Source organism: Gallus gallus, chromosome 16 (genome assembly GCF_016699485.2).
Source record: "Gallus gallus isolate bGalGal1 chromosome 16, bGalGal1.mat.broiler.GRCg7b, whole genome shotgun sequence".
Taxonomy (NCBI): Eukaryota; Metazoa; Chordata; class Aves; order Galliformes; family Phasianidae; genus Gallus; species Gallus gallus.
Window position 1 is genome coordinate 62,664 of NC_052547.1, and position 12,794 is coordinate 75,457.

Genomic DNA, 12,794 nt, shown 5'->3' on the forward strand with positions numbered 1-12,794 from the left:
TCTCAACAGAAGGCATAAATAACTCAACGGCAAGTGACCCTATTTGGGATAGGAAGTTACAGCTGGGCCTTGAACCTTGAGGACTGCCAGGAAGGAAACAATCTGCCACACTCCAGAACCTCAAACAGCTGAGGAGCTCCAGAGTCTCCTGGGGATGACCAGGTGGTGCCGCCTACCACTATGGAACACTGGTAAAACCCCTCCATGCCCTTTTGAAATCCTCTCCAAAGGTCCTCATACAGGTTGAGGAAGACAAATAACAACAAGGTTTACCTGTGGCAATTAGACACGGACTCCGTTGTTAGTGCACAACAAAAACTTTTATTGTGTGTGATGAACAATATGCACTTGGTCAGTATGCACTTATTAAACGTGACCCTCTTGCCAATGCGTGTGGCAGTGCTGGATCTTCCATCCTGCCCTGAAGTACATGACACTGGAGCTGGGCTTCTCCACTCTTCGCTGTCAAGCCACCTCAGGTTTGGTGGGGCTTGCCCATGGTCTTTATAGCCTCTGCTCACACCCATGCCAGGTGTACAAGCTAGACAACTCCTGACTGTGTTGAGAGGGTCTGTCTGACATGAATAGTTACAATCTTTCAGCTTTTCTGAAAGAGGAAACTCTGTCCCTCCATGTCTGCTGAACTTGTTTACACCTCCCAAGGTCTTTTGCTAGTCAGGGCAAGGATGGCTTTATTTTCCACAGATTAAAGGAACGGGTGAGGTACCTGGGAAGCTAAGGGACCTGGGCAAATTAATAGAGGGGGCTTGCAGAGTATACGGAAACAGGGATTGTAAGGAAAGAAAGAAATTGGGAAGAACAGTAGCAGTTGCACTAGAGCAGGATGATGTAGAAGCCAATACTGTCAACCCAGCATCTTTCCTTAGCGAAACTCCTGGAGAACCAGTAGGAACCCTTAGGAGATGCAGAAGACACCTGGTTTTTGTGTTTTAAATCAGGACACATTATGCCTGTTGTGTTTTCCATACATTGCTTAACAAAGTCACCATCGGGAAATGGTTTGGATTTTCCTGCCGTCAGATTTGCTATCACATAACTAGCTTCTATAACAGAGCCCATTTGACTTTTGAAAATTACTCTGTTGAGGTTAAAGACATTCTAGTCTTTACAGTTCCACTGATTTGTCTCCATGAAGCATTTCTTGGTATGCATTGAACTTGGCAGCCTGGAGAAGGATCCGGGGAGACCTAAGAGCGGCCTTCAGTAGCTCAAGAGGGGCTGCAAGAAAGAAGGGGACAGAGTCTTTAGGTTGGACATAAGGAAGAAGTCTGTTACGATAAGGGTGGCACTGGAACAGAGACACTGAGGGACCGTGGGGCTCTCGGGAGCCCTGAGCACTGGGCGTCAGAGCCTGGGGATGGATGCCATAGAGGGCACCATCCCTGTCCCGTTCCAGGGGGACCGCTGCCACCCCCAGACCTTCCCTTGTGCTTTGTGGGGCTGCGCAGAGGAGGTCTCGAGGTGTCCTAGGGATGGCCCAGGGTCACTGTGCAGATGGGATAGGGGCTGTGGCTGCTGTCCCCAAGGAACACACACCCTGCCCTGGGCTGCTGCCAGCCCTTCTCCTGCCCGCAATCCTGGGGCACAAACCCTGCAGGGACAAGGCTTCTCCGTGGTCAGTGACACCTTTTCACATCCTCTGCTGACCAGTGGGGTCCTCTGAAGACCAATGAAGATGTTGATGATCACCGACATCCTCCAAGGACCAATAAAGCCCTCAGCAAAGCCACACTCTGTGTGTCTGCGTCCTTGTCCCCAAGCTCAGCAGGGACCCCTCCCATCTGTCCCTGCCTGGCAGAGGCCACCCATAAGTGCTGGGAGGGGTCCCCAGCTCCATGCCCTGCACCCGTGGGACTCTATCCCCTCTCCACTGCCTGCTCCAAAATCCCTAAAGGACGAAGCTCCCCGTGCTGCCAAGCAGCCCCAGTACCCTCCCTCTGCTCTCTCCCAGTTCCTCCTTCCAGTTCCTCCCAAACCCTTCACCCTTTGTTCCACCTTCTCCATGGCCACGATGTCTCCAGGTCGCTCTCCTTTTACCCCTCCCTTATCGCAGCCAACTGTCCCGCACTTGGATCTGCTTCAGCCCTCTTCCTTCAGTCCCGGTTCCCCTCCACCATTACCCAACATGCAGTCCCCAGATCCCCTCCCTTAGGCACCTCAAATCTCCTCTCTGATGACCGATGACACCCTCTGTTGATTAATGAAGCCCTCTGATGGTCAGGGAAGATCTCTCATGATCAGTGGAGCCCTCTGACAGCCAACAAAGCCTTCTGATGACCACTGACACGCTCTGATGGCCAGCAGGTTGCTGCTTCCTGTGCAGGAAAGGGAAGCAAAGGTTGAGAAAGAAGATTGTGACATCATTTGGTAGATAGCATGGTTTGCTCATCATGGCATAAAGATTTCTTTGGATTAATCAAGCACAGAATTCAGAGAGCAGCGTGACTGCATCACGCTTGTGTGTGCCTCCCGGTGCCTGGGACTGGCTGCCTGATTATAAGTCCTCCTCAGCGATGCCGACCTGCTCCTCATGGAGGTGCTGCTGCCCGGGCACTCAGACTCTGCATGAGGTGGGCTGCACTGGAAGGACACTGAGTCACAATCCAGGCTAGCGACTGCCATGGCTGGTGGGCTCAGGTCAGCATCTTCAGCAGAGCCAAGAGACATGGGGGCAGGAACGCAGATGAGCGCCTTATCCCCATTGTTGTTCCTTATCCCCATTGTTGTTGTCATCAGAACTGCAGCGATTCGTGCTTCCTGACAGCTCTGCACTGAAGGACGTGCACAGCGCACCACTACTGGGCCTGGGTCTTCTGGGTCGAAACCGGTTAGATTCACCTAGGAACGAGCAGATGCACAGGGGTGAGCGTCAAACTGTCACTGTCCAAGGAGGCAATGCCTTGGTGTTGTTTTTCAAGCAGGCTTCAAGCAGCATGCAAGATGCTCACCGTATGGAGTTAGCAATAGCTGTTAATTAAGTGCCCTCAAATCATTTTCCTTCCCAAGGCTGCCTTTTTCCCCTTAGAAGAGAAAGGAGGAGATGGCAAGGAATGAAAGGCAGGTGAGGTCAGCTGTACAAAGTCCTTCAAAGGAAAACCAAGCTCTGGAGAGCACTGCCCTGATACCACTGCCTGACACAGATGGAGAAGCTGCTTCATTACCAAGACCAGCTTTTACTGCAGGGATGGCAGGCATCTGTGCTGTTGCTTATCTGCAGTCAGGAATGTCAGACTGCCTTTTTTTAAACCCGCAGTGACTCCTTCACAAAAGAGTATCAGTTTTTGATACTCGTTCTGCAAACTGGGCAAGAGTAACCTACAAAATGCTAACTGCTGCAGAGGACAGCTTGGAAGACAGCTGCTCCACACGCCCACCGTGCCACAGCAGCTCCTTGCTGCGTGTGCCTGGGATAACTGGTTAGCTCCTGACAGCAATCAACTAACAGTGGGGAAGACAGCAGCACTTGCACAGATGGTTTTATGAGCACTAAACAAGCACAACTAAAACACTCAAGGGAGACTGTTTTAAAGCACAGTCATGGAATGTGTTTGTTACACTGAAGACTAAAGGATATCATTTCCAAATGGCATCAGGGAGAAGGCGGGATAAAACTCCCCGCTGGCCCACACTGCAGGATTTGTGCTGTGTTCTTCTGCAAAAATGCACAGTTGCTGTTTGTAAATTTGGAAAGAGACAGTGTATGGGAACTGCTGAATCACGGCCTGAACCTCTGATTGACCACCTGAGGCAAGCACTGAGTCAGCCACAGGGGCACAGGTGAATGCAATTTCACCTGAGTGACTGGAAGGGGTGGAGCCTGGCTCCTAGACCCCATTTAAGGGCTGACTCCCAAGGAGGAAGGCTCTCTATCTGGAAGTCACTTCCCTGTGGATTCCTTCTGTGAGCCCATGACATGGGTAAGTTCTTTATTTCATTACTCTTTTGTAAATGCGATAATCTCTCTGGTCCTATGCCTAGTTACCTTACAATCTGTATACCTGATTGCTATCCAGGCAGTAAAATATACACCAAAAGGGTTGAGAAGTCAGAGTCTCCATAGCTACAGAAGGATGTTGGATGCCTTCCCTCTGTGGGAATGCTTGTGGGAAAGTGCCTTTACATAGTTTAAATGTCTGCCTTCTGACACAAAAACAGAATGGAGCCAGAAATGTATTCGTACTTCCATAGTAACAGTGTCAGAAGGAGACACTCTGAGACTTCTTGTAGGGGTGCCCATATACTGTCTTTCAAAAACTACTCAGGGGGAAAAAGGCACGAGAACGGTGTGCTCTGTCAGCTCCAGATCTTGAACAGGAGACCCAGTTAGGAAAGACAGAATTCCCAGTTAGGAATAACTGAAGATGTTATGTGCAGGCTTGAATGCTAGAAGGAGGTACAAGCACACTGAAAGCATGAATTCCATGCTGCCAAAAAGCAGTCTTTTGAAAGCTGGACTTGCACCCTTACCTGCCACGGCCACGACTTTTGCTTCTGAGGGCTCCTGGGTCTGCGCTGCAATCTGTTTGGCCACAGAGGGTGATTTTCCCAGGCTGAAACAGGAATGCCAACTGCCAGCTGCTGATTTCTTCATCTCATTGGCTGGACTTTTTCTAGAGTGAGAAAACAGAGGGAATGGTGTGAGCTGTGGCGCAGGGTGAGGGAAGAGCTGCGCTGAGCTCTTGCCAGCAGTTGCTTGTTCCTAGCCCTGCCTGGTTTCTGCTGACACACACCTTACAGACTCAGTCTCTCTCAAACAGTTGAGGATGTTTCCATTCTTATAGCTCCTCCCGCTGCCAGCCATGTTTAATTTCTAGCGCAAGCAACTCTGTCCTGTCCCACAGCTTTGCTAGAGGAGAACCAGAATGTGTTTCAGGCACGTGGTCCTGAAATCTGGAAAACCCCAGTGTTTCCAGGTACAGGTAGCACAGGCAAGGACAGACATCAGATGGCTTTATACGCCTCGTGACTGCCTGCCTAACAAGAAAGGAACGGTGCCGCTGTGTGGCTAAACTGAGCCCATGGGGCAGCTGTATGCTAGCTGAGTCCTCAGAGTCCAAAGTAAGTGGAAATTCGCTACTGCACTTCAGGCATGACTAGGATAACTTAGTTTCAGCAAGTTTTTGCAGCAGCAACATAATGGGGAAAAAGCCCACTCCAACAACTATGATAGGTGCTGGAAAAGAAACTCCTCTTTACCTTTCGGATGGAAAGCCACTGACCGGGTAAAATTTCCCCTGTAAAGCTGCGGGGCCTTCTTCCGCTTCAATCTCTCTGCTGTCTGACACAACGGGAGAGTTGCTGTGGCCTCGTCTGTGCCTGTGCCTCCTCCAGTGTGAGCAGCTTTGTGGAAGGAGAAGACACCCACAGGGACTTGCGCCGTGATAAAGAACTGTGTCCTGTAAAGGAAAACCACAGGTAAGAGGGAGGATCAGAAAGCAGCAGCACAGCCATCACAGTCCCGGGGGAGGTGCTGTATTCTGCTAAGACTTGGTTATCCTACCCACTGGAAGACAATGTCAGAGTAAGCACTTGGTGTTACAGATTCCCCCTTTGGATCTCTATGAAAACCCCAACTGAAACAGAATGAAGACCAGAACAGGTGTGCAGACGTTATGTGTATGCCATGAGGCCCAGGGAAGAGGTAAATGAAAGACAGTGCCTTGTACTTACTGACAACTGCTCATACAGCCGGTCGGACAGCAGAGGGTTTGGGAGCTCCCTGAAGTACATTTTGCAGAGGGAGCTCACGCTGTGAACGCCACAGACGTAGCTGTCCTGGGTTGGGTCAGGACTCTGCTCGGAGTCACATTCATGGCCGGGGAGAAGGACACAGCAACAGGCAGGGGAGGCTGAAGAAGGGGAAAACAACAAGTAGAAAGCAATACAAAATACAGTCAAGAAAAGGGAGGGGTTCCAGATTTACAGGAAGAAATAAGCACTCGGTCGCCAACAACACACAAGCCACGCTAGATGAGACGTTTCCAAAAGGGGGCCTCTTCTTTTGGCTAAGGCATTCCCAGTTACGCTGACAACTGGCTGCCTCGTCTACAATCACATGCCAGGAGCCCAAAGCAGCCAGGAGGAGCAGGGGCTGCTCAGAAGGGCTCTGCAAAGATGAGCAAACGGGAAGGAGAGCTGACAGCGCAGTCCCAGAGCCTTCCAACGCTGCATCCTGGAGGAGAACTTCCTGCCCCAGCAAGTCTACTGAGCAGCCTGTGTTCTATCCAACAGCCACAAGCCTGGCGCACCACCGCTGCCTGCATGGAGCTGCCCTCTGAAGGCCCAGAACGTGGCACGTGCCCCATTCTGCCCCTACTGACAGCTGTGTCAGTCGCAGCACTCTGACCGCAGTTTGTGGATGTTGGACGCCACGCCGCACAGGCGGTACATCCCCTGCACCACGCCGTGCTGCTCAGTGCATCCAGCGCAGCTCTGGAGGACCTGGGGGACTACACAACAAGTGCCATTGATAAAGATGTTCAACAGGAGCGGCCCCAGTACCGAGCCCTGGGGGAAACCACTCGTGACCGGCCGCCAGCTGGGTTGAACTCCACGGACCACAGCTCTTTGGCTCTTTTCCCATACCTCCCCGTTCTGCCCCGATCCCATTGTTTCGCCGCATCTTGCTGCGGATCTCCGACCCCACAGCCCCACTCACGGCCGCCGTAACCACAGCTCCGCCCCCCCACCTCCCGAGGAGGTCCCTGCGGGCGCTCCGTTCCCCCCCCAGCCGTGCGTGCAGGCTGCGCTGCGCTGCGCAGGGACGCCGTCCCCGAGGCGAATGCGCATGCGTGGCAGCGGCTCCGTAGCAGCATGGTGTCTGTGCGCATGCGCTGGCGGTTCCTTTGGCGGCGTGTCGTCATCGGCCCGCGCCGGCCCGCGCTGTGTCGTCATCACCCTGAGCCCCGAAGCGGCGGCGGCGGCGGCCGCCATGCGGAAGTCGTGCCGGGTTCAACGCTGCTGCAGCGCCGCCGGGCAGCCCCGGGGCTCCGAGCGCCGCTTCAGCTTCTCCGAGTGGGTGTTCGGGGGTGGGGGGGTTGCGTGCTGCTCTGCGTTGGCCCCGTGGGGCCGCTGCGGTGCTCAGGGCCTCTGCTCGGCGGCGGGAGATGCCCTGTGCCCCCCCACCCAGGGTATTTCCCTGCCCTCACCCCCTTCTCCTCCCCTCGCCCCCCACGAATCACCCCAAACCTTTCCAGTCCTTTCTTCTGACCCCCAGGGTCACACCGGCGCGCCCCCCCCCAGCTTTAGTTCCCCCATTCTGATCCCAGGAGTCCTTCCACCCCGCACCGCAGTGCCTCCCCTCAGTGCCCCTCCACCCGTTCTCCATTTTACACCAGGTTCCCTGTCTGCCCCCCCCAGTCCCCTATTCTAATTCCCAGTGTCCCTTGCCCCCCTCTCCCCTCCACTACTCTCCCTATGCTGTCCCCATCAGTCCCCCCCTCCCAGTCCCCTCTATCTGACCCACAGGTTTCCCTGTCATCCCCCCCCCCTAAACTATTCCCCCTACAATTCCCCCATTCTGATCCCTACAGCTCCCTTCCCCTCTCCACCTCAGTGTTCCTCCTAGTCCCCCATTTTGACCCCCAGAATCCCCAGACCCCCTCAAGTCCTCCCATTCTGCGCCCTAGAGTCCGCCACCCCCAGGTCCCGTCTGTCTGATCCCCAGGCTCCTCTGTCCTCCCTTCCAGCTCTGCTTTCTGACCCTTAGAGTCCCCTGTACCTCTTTGTTCCCCACTCCCTGACCCCTGGAGTCTGTTCCCCCATTTTGACCCCAAGTCCCACCCACCAGATCCCATTTTCACCCCTTAGTAGCCCCTCACGACCCTCGGTTCTCCCCTTCCACCCCTCCCTTCACCCCCAAGTGCCCTTTCTTTCTCCTAGCGACTCTGTTCATCCTTCCCCCCCCCCCCCCCCCCCCCCAACCTCCCAAGTTTCTCCCCAGGCCCCCTTTCCACCCCACAGAAGCCCCACTCACCCCTTTCTCAGCCCCCCCCCCCCACAGCACCCTCCAGACCCTCTTTCTTCCCAATGGCGGCCTCTACTCACCCCTTTTTTCACTCCTCATAACTCCCCCTCTACTCCCAGATCCCCCTTTCCACCCCATAGAAGCCACATTCTTCCCTTCCCCCCCCCAACCCCTCAAGTTCCCTTCCACAACGCCCCTGTCCACTCACAGCCCCCCTTTCCTCCCCACAGAAGCCTTGTTCCCCTCCTTCCCCCCCACAACCCCTTCTCTCCACCCCTAGACCCCCTTTTCTCATCACGGAAGCTCCTCACAATCCCCCGTCTTCCCCCTTCCACCCCTCCATCCACCTGCAGACCCCCTTTTCCTCCTTACTGAAGCCCCACGTCTACCCCTGGAGTCATGCAGAAGGATCTGGATATGTCCTGGAGGGATTTGGGGGAGGCCAGGGAGCCCTGGACTCATCCAGAAGAGTCTGGAGATGTCCCAGAGGAGTCTTGGGGCATTCAGGGAGTCCTCATGTGGGTCTGGAGGGTTCTGGATTCCTCAGACGGGTCTGGAGATGCCCCGGAGGTGTTTTGGGGAGACCAGGGGGTCCTGGAGTCCTCCAGGAGTCTCAAGTGAGTGCTTTGGAAACAACCCCATGCAGTGACACATTTCCTCCCTGCCCCCCGCACACACACACCCACTCCATCCTTGTGGGGTCGCCCTGAAGAACTCCCGTTTTTGTTAAAATAAAATATTGATTTTGTTTTATCTTTTCCCCCCGCCTCCCTGCAGAAACTGACAGTTCCCACCGAAAAAGCCCCCTATGGCCACCAGGTGATGTGGGGAAAACCGCAGGTGACACCGGGACAACTGCCTGCCCCCACATTTGTCCCTGTCACCGTGGAACCTGGCGCCATCCCAACCCTCATCTATGCTGAGAGCTCCGTCAGCATCCTAAAGTTCCGGGAGCCGGGTGACGCCGTCTCCCTGACTTCCCCGGTGTCCCCAGCCGTTCTCCCTGCTGCGGTGGTGCAACTGGAGGGCTGTGACATCCTCATCAAAGAGGTGATGAGGAGAGGGGACCGGCAGGGGGGCTGGGGACAGTCAGAGGATGTATGGGGACCGGCACGGGTGTGACACGGTGGGTTCACCATCGTTGGTTGTTGGCGTCATCAGGTGTCGCTGTCATTGGGTGTTGGCATCTCTTGTGTGTCACCATCACTCGGGTGATACCGTTCCCTGTGCTCTGACCACCACATGGGCACAGCCAGCCCCACATTGTCACCATGCTATCTCTAAGCTGCCGACTGTCTTTTGTCACCCCCCAGGCCTGCCTCCAGCCGGACCTGGTAACACTGGAGCTCTCTGGCGCTGTCACCATTATGTGCCACAAGGATGGGGACGTGGTGGTGTACTCTGCTGCCACCAGAGGGGACCGTGTGTGACATCAGCGTGGAACAGCTGTCATCGCTGCTGGGTGTTGCTTTTGTCAACATGCATGGGGTGTCACTGCTGGGGACACCTCTGTGTCACCCCTTCCATGTCACACCCCAAAGTTGGAGGCACCCCTCTGCAGATCCCCCGGTGTCCGTCCTTCTGACCGCATTGTTCCCATGCGGGGGTGGGTGGAGTTGAGGGGGGCACACACTTTATTTTTGTAAATAAGATTTATTTTGTGATAAGGTGGACTGGGAGACGCCGCCCCCCCAGACCTCTGCATGAATAAAAGGCAGAGGAGCGGCTGTGGGGCTCTGCATGTCACACCGGGGGGCACTCTGGGGACAGGTGACTGCAGCATCCCAGCCCCATAGCCCCTATGACCCCATCACCACTACAGTCCCCTCTCATTGCCATCCCATAACCCGTATCCATATGCTACAACCTTATCCCATCCCATATCCCATCGTGTATTCATAGCCCATCCTATATCCATACCCTCATATCCATCCCATAACCATATTCCAAATCCATCCCATATCTGTATCCTCATATCTCATCCTCTATCCATATCCCATCCCATATCCCATCCCCAGTCCATCCCATCCCTTATCCATACTCCCAAGTCCCACATCCTATCCCCATCTCATTCCCCACGTCCTATATCCGTATCATCCCACATCCATCCCAAACTCATGTCCGCACATCCCATCCCAAATTCATCTCGTGTCCACATCCCATATCCTTATCCATATCCCATGCCCATATATATCTCATTTTGCCATATCCCATCCCGTATCCAAATCCCCACACGCTCTCCATGCATTCTTCCCCCTCTCCCAGGTGGAGCTCATTACATTCCAGCTGCTCTCTCACATAAAGGGCAGCTCCTCCACCTCGCTTCCCCAGCCTGTCTTTCCTAGAAGCACACAGCCCTCCATGGCTGCACTGCAGTCACACGAGCTTTCCCACCACGTCTGCGTGACTGCCATGAGATCGTGGCCCTGTGACCACACACAGATCTCCAGCTCACCCTGCTTATGTCCCATGCTGAGCGCGTTGGTATACAGGCACTTTAGGGAAGCCGCAGGTGCAGCTGCCCCTCTAGGGACACGAGAAGGTTTTGGACAGGGTATCTGCAACGTGCCCTTCTCTTTGCACGATCCTATGGGGCAACTCTGAGGTTTGTCTTTCTAATGTCTCTAACACGTGTCCCTGGAATCATTGAATCATAGAATCACAAAGGTTGGAAAAGACCCGCAGGATCATCCAGTCCAACCATTCATGCATCACCAATGGTTCTCGCTAAACCATGTCCCTCAACACAACATCCAAGCCTTCTTTGAACACCTCCAGGGTCGGTGACTCCACCACCTCTCTGGGCAGCCCATTCCAGTGCCTGACCACCCTTTCAGAGAAGGGATTCCTAACGTTCAGCCTGAATCTTCCCTGGCACAGCTTGAAGCCATTCCCTCTAGTCCTATCACTGTCACACGAGAGAATAGGCCGAACCCCAGCTCACCACAACCTCCCTTCAGTTAGTTATATAGAGCAATAAGGTCTCCCCTGAGCCTCCTCTTCTCCATACTGAACAATCCCAGCTCCTTCGGCCGCTCCTCGTAAGGTCTGTGCTCCAGACCCCTCACCAGCTTTGTTGCCCTGCTCTGGACACGCTCCAGGGCCTCGATGTCTTTCTTACAGCGAGGGGTCCAAAACTGGACACAGTACTCGAGGTGCGGCCTCACCAGTGCTGAGTACAGGGGGATAATTACTTCCCTGCTCCTGCTGGACACACTATTTCAGATACAAGCCAGGATGCCATTGGCCTTCTTGGCCACCTGGGCACACTGCTGGCTCATGTTCAGTCTAGCGTCTATCAACACCCCCAGGTCCATTTCCTCTACACAGTCTTCCAGCCACTCTGCCCCAAGCCTGTAGCGTTGCCTGGGGTTAGTGTGGCCAAAGTGCAGGACCCGGCATATGACCCGTCTTGTTGAATCCCATCCCATTGGCTTCAGCCTAGCTATCCAGCCTATCCAGATCCCTCTGTAGGGCCTCGCTACCCTCAGGTAGCAGATCAACACTTCCAGCCAGCTTGGTGTCATCTGCAGACTTACTGAGGGTGCACTCAATGCCCTCATCCAGGTCATCAATAAAGATATTAAACAGGACAGGCCCCAGCACCGACCCCTGGGGAACACCACTCGTGACCGGTTGCCAGCTGGATTTAACTCCATTCACCACCACTCTCTGGGCCGGGCCTTCCAGCCACTTCCTTACCCAGCCAAGAGTGTATCTCTCCAAGCCACGGACTGCCAGCTTCTGCAGGAGAATACTGTGGGAGACAGTGTCAAAGGCTTTGCTGAAGTCTAGGTAGACCACATCAACAGCCTTTCCCTCATCCACCAGACGGGTCACTAGATCATAGAAGGAGATCAGGTTGGTCAAGCAGGACCTGCCCTTCGTGAACCCATGCTGGCTAGGCATATCCCCCGGTTGTCCTGCACGTGCCGCGTGATCTCCCTCAGGACAATTGCTCCATAATCTTCCCCGGCACCGAGGTCAGGCTAACAGGCCTGTAGTTCCCCGGATCCTCCCTGCAGCCCTTCTTGTAGATGGGAGTCACATTGGCAGGTTTCCAGTGTTCAGGGACCTCGCCCGTCAACAAGGAGCACTGATAGATGATGGAAAGCAGCTCGGCTATCACCTCCGCCAGTTCCCTCAGCACTCTCGGGTGAATCTCATCCGGTCCCATGAACTTGTGGCAGTCCAGTTGGAGTAGCAGGTCTCTGACTGTTTCCTCCTGAACTGTGGGGGTTTTAGTCTGCTCCCCAGCCAAGGCTGCCAGGTCAGAGAGTGGAGAAACCTGAGGATAACTGGTCTGACTTTTAAAGACAGATGTAAAGAAGGCATTCAGAACGTCTGCCTTTTCCTTATCCTCAGTGGTCACATTCCCAGCCTCATCCAGTAGAGAATGGAGATTCTCCCTGGTCCTCCTCTTACTGTTGATATACTTGTAAGAGAGTTTCTTGTTCCCTTTTACGCCAGCAGCCAGGTTGAGTTCAAGCTGGGCTTTTGCCTTTCTGATTTTCTCTCTGCACATCTTAACAACTTCTTTGTATTCTTTCCGGGTTGCCCGTCTCTTCTTCCACAGGAGGTAGATTCTCTTTTTCTCCTGGAGCCTCAAGAATAGTTCCCTATTCATCCACACCAGCTCATTTTGCGGCTCAGGGGGACAGCCTGCTCCTGCGCCTTTAAGACTTCCTTCTGGAAGAGCAACCAGCCATCTTGCACCCCTTTACTCTCTAAGACTGAGCCCCAGGGGACTCTCCCTACTAGTCTCCTGAACAATTCAAAGTCTGCCCTCCGGAAGTCCAAGGTAGCA

The 12,794-nt window shown here is 54.2% G+C and overlaps 2 protein-coding genes across 6 annotated transcripts; one reads left to right on the forward strand and one right to left on the reverse strand.

Moving 5' to 3' along the window:
- Positions 1-301: 301 nt before the first annotated feature.
- LOC107049644 (rho GTPase-activating protein 32-like) lies at positions 302-6,954 on the reverse strand. 4 transcript variants are annotated; one of them, XM_040648798.1, is made up of 7 exons: positions 6,711-6,954; positions 5,692-5,870; positions 5,218-5,417; positions 4,489-4,631; positions 2,543-2,859; positions 2,178-2,336; positions 302-1,239 (listed from the first exon to the last, which is right to left on the reverse strand). In XM_040648798.1, exons 1-5 carry the CDS (start codon positions 6,952-6,954, stop codon positions 2,714-2,716), a joined length of 912 nt encoding a protein of 303 aa, XP_040504732.1. In that variant the 3' UTR covers positions 302-1,239; positions 2,178-2,336; positions 2,543-2,713. The 4 variants fall into 4 exon arrangements, with proteins under 4 accessions (XP_040504732.1, XP_040504735.1, XP_040504734.1 ...); XM_040648801.1 differs by adding an exon at positions 1,648-1,717 and having other exon boundaries at positions 2,178-2,859; XM_040648800.1 differs by adding an exon at positions 1,612-1,717 and having other exon boundaries at positions 2,178-2,859.
- LOC112533561 lies at positions 6,917-9,811 on the forward strand. Of its 2 annotated transcripts, none has more exons than XM_040648852.2 (4): positions 6,917-7,151; positions 8,341-8,604; positions 8,765-9,037; positions 9,301-9,811. In XM_040648852.2, exons 1-4 carry the CDS (start codon positions 7,128-7,130, stop codon positions 9,415-9,417), a joined length of 678 nt encoding a protein of 225 aa, XP_040504786.1. In that variant the 5' UTR covers positions 6,917-7,127; the 3' UTR covers positions 9,418-9,811. The 2 variants fall into 2 exon arrangements, with proteins under 2 accessions (XP_040504786.1, XP_040504787.1); XM_040648853.2 differs by having other exon boundaries at positions 8,362-8,604.
- The last annotated feature ends 2,983 nt before the right edge of the window (positions 9,812-12,794 follow it).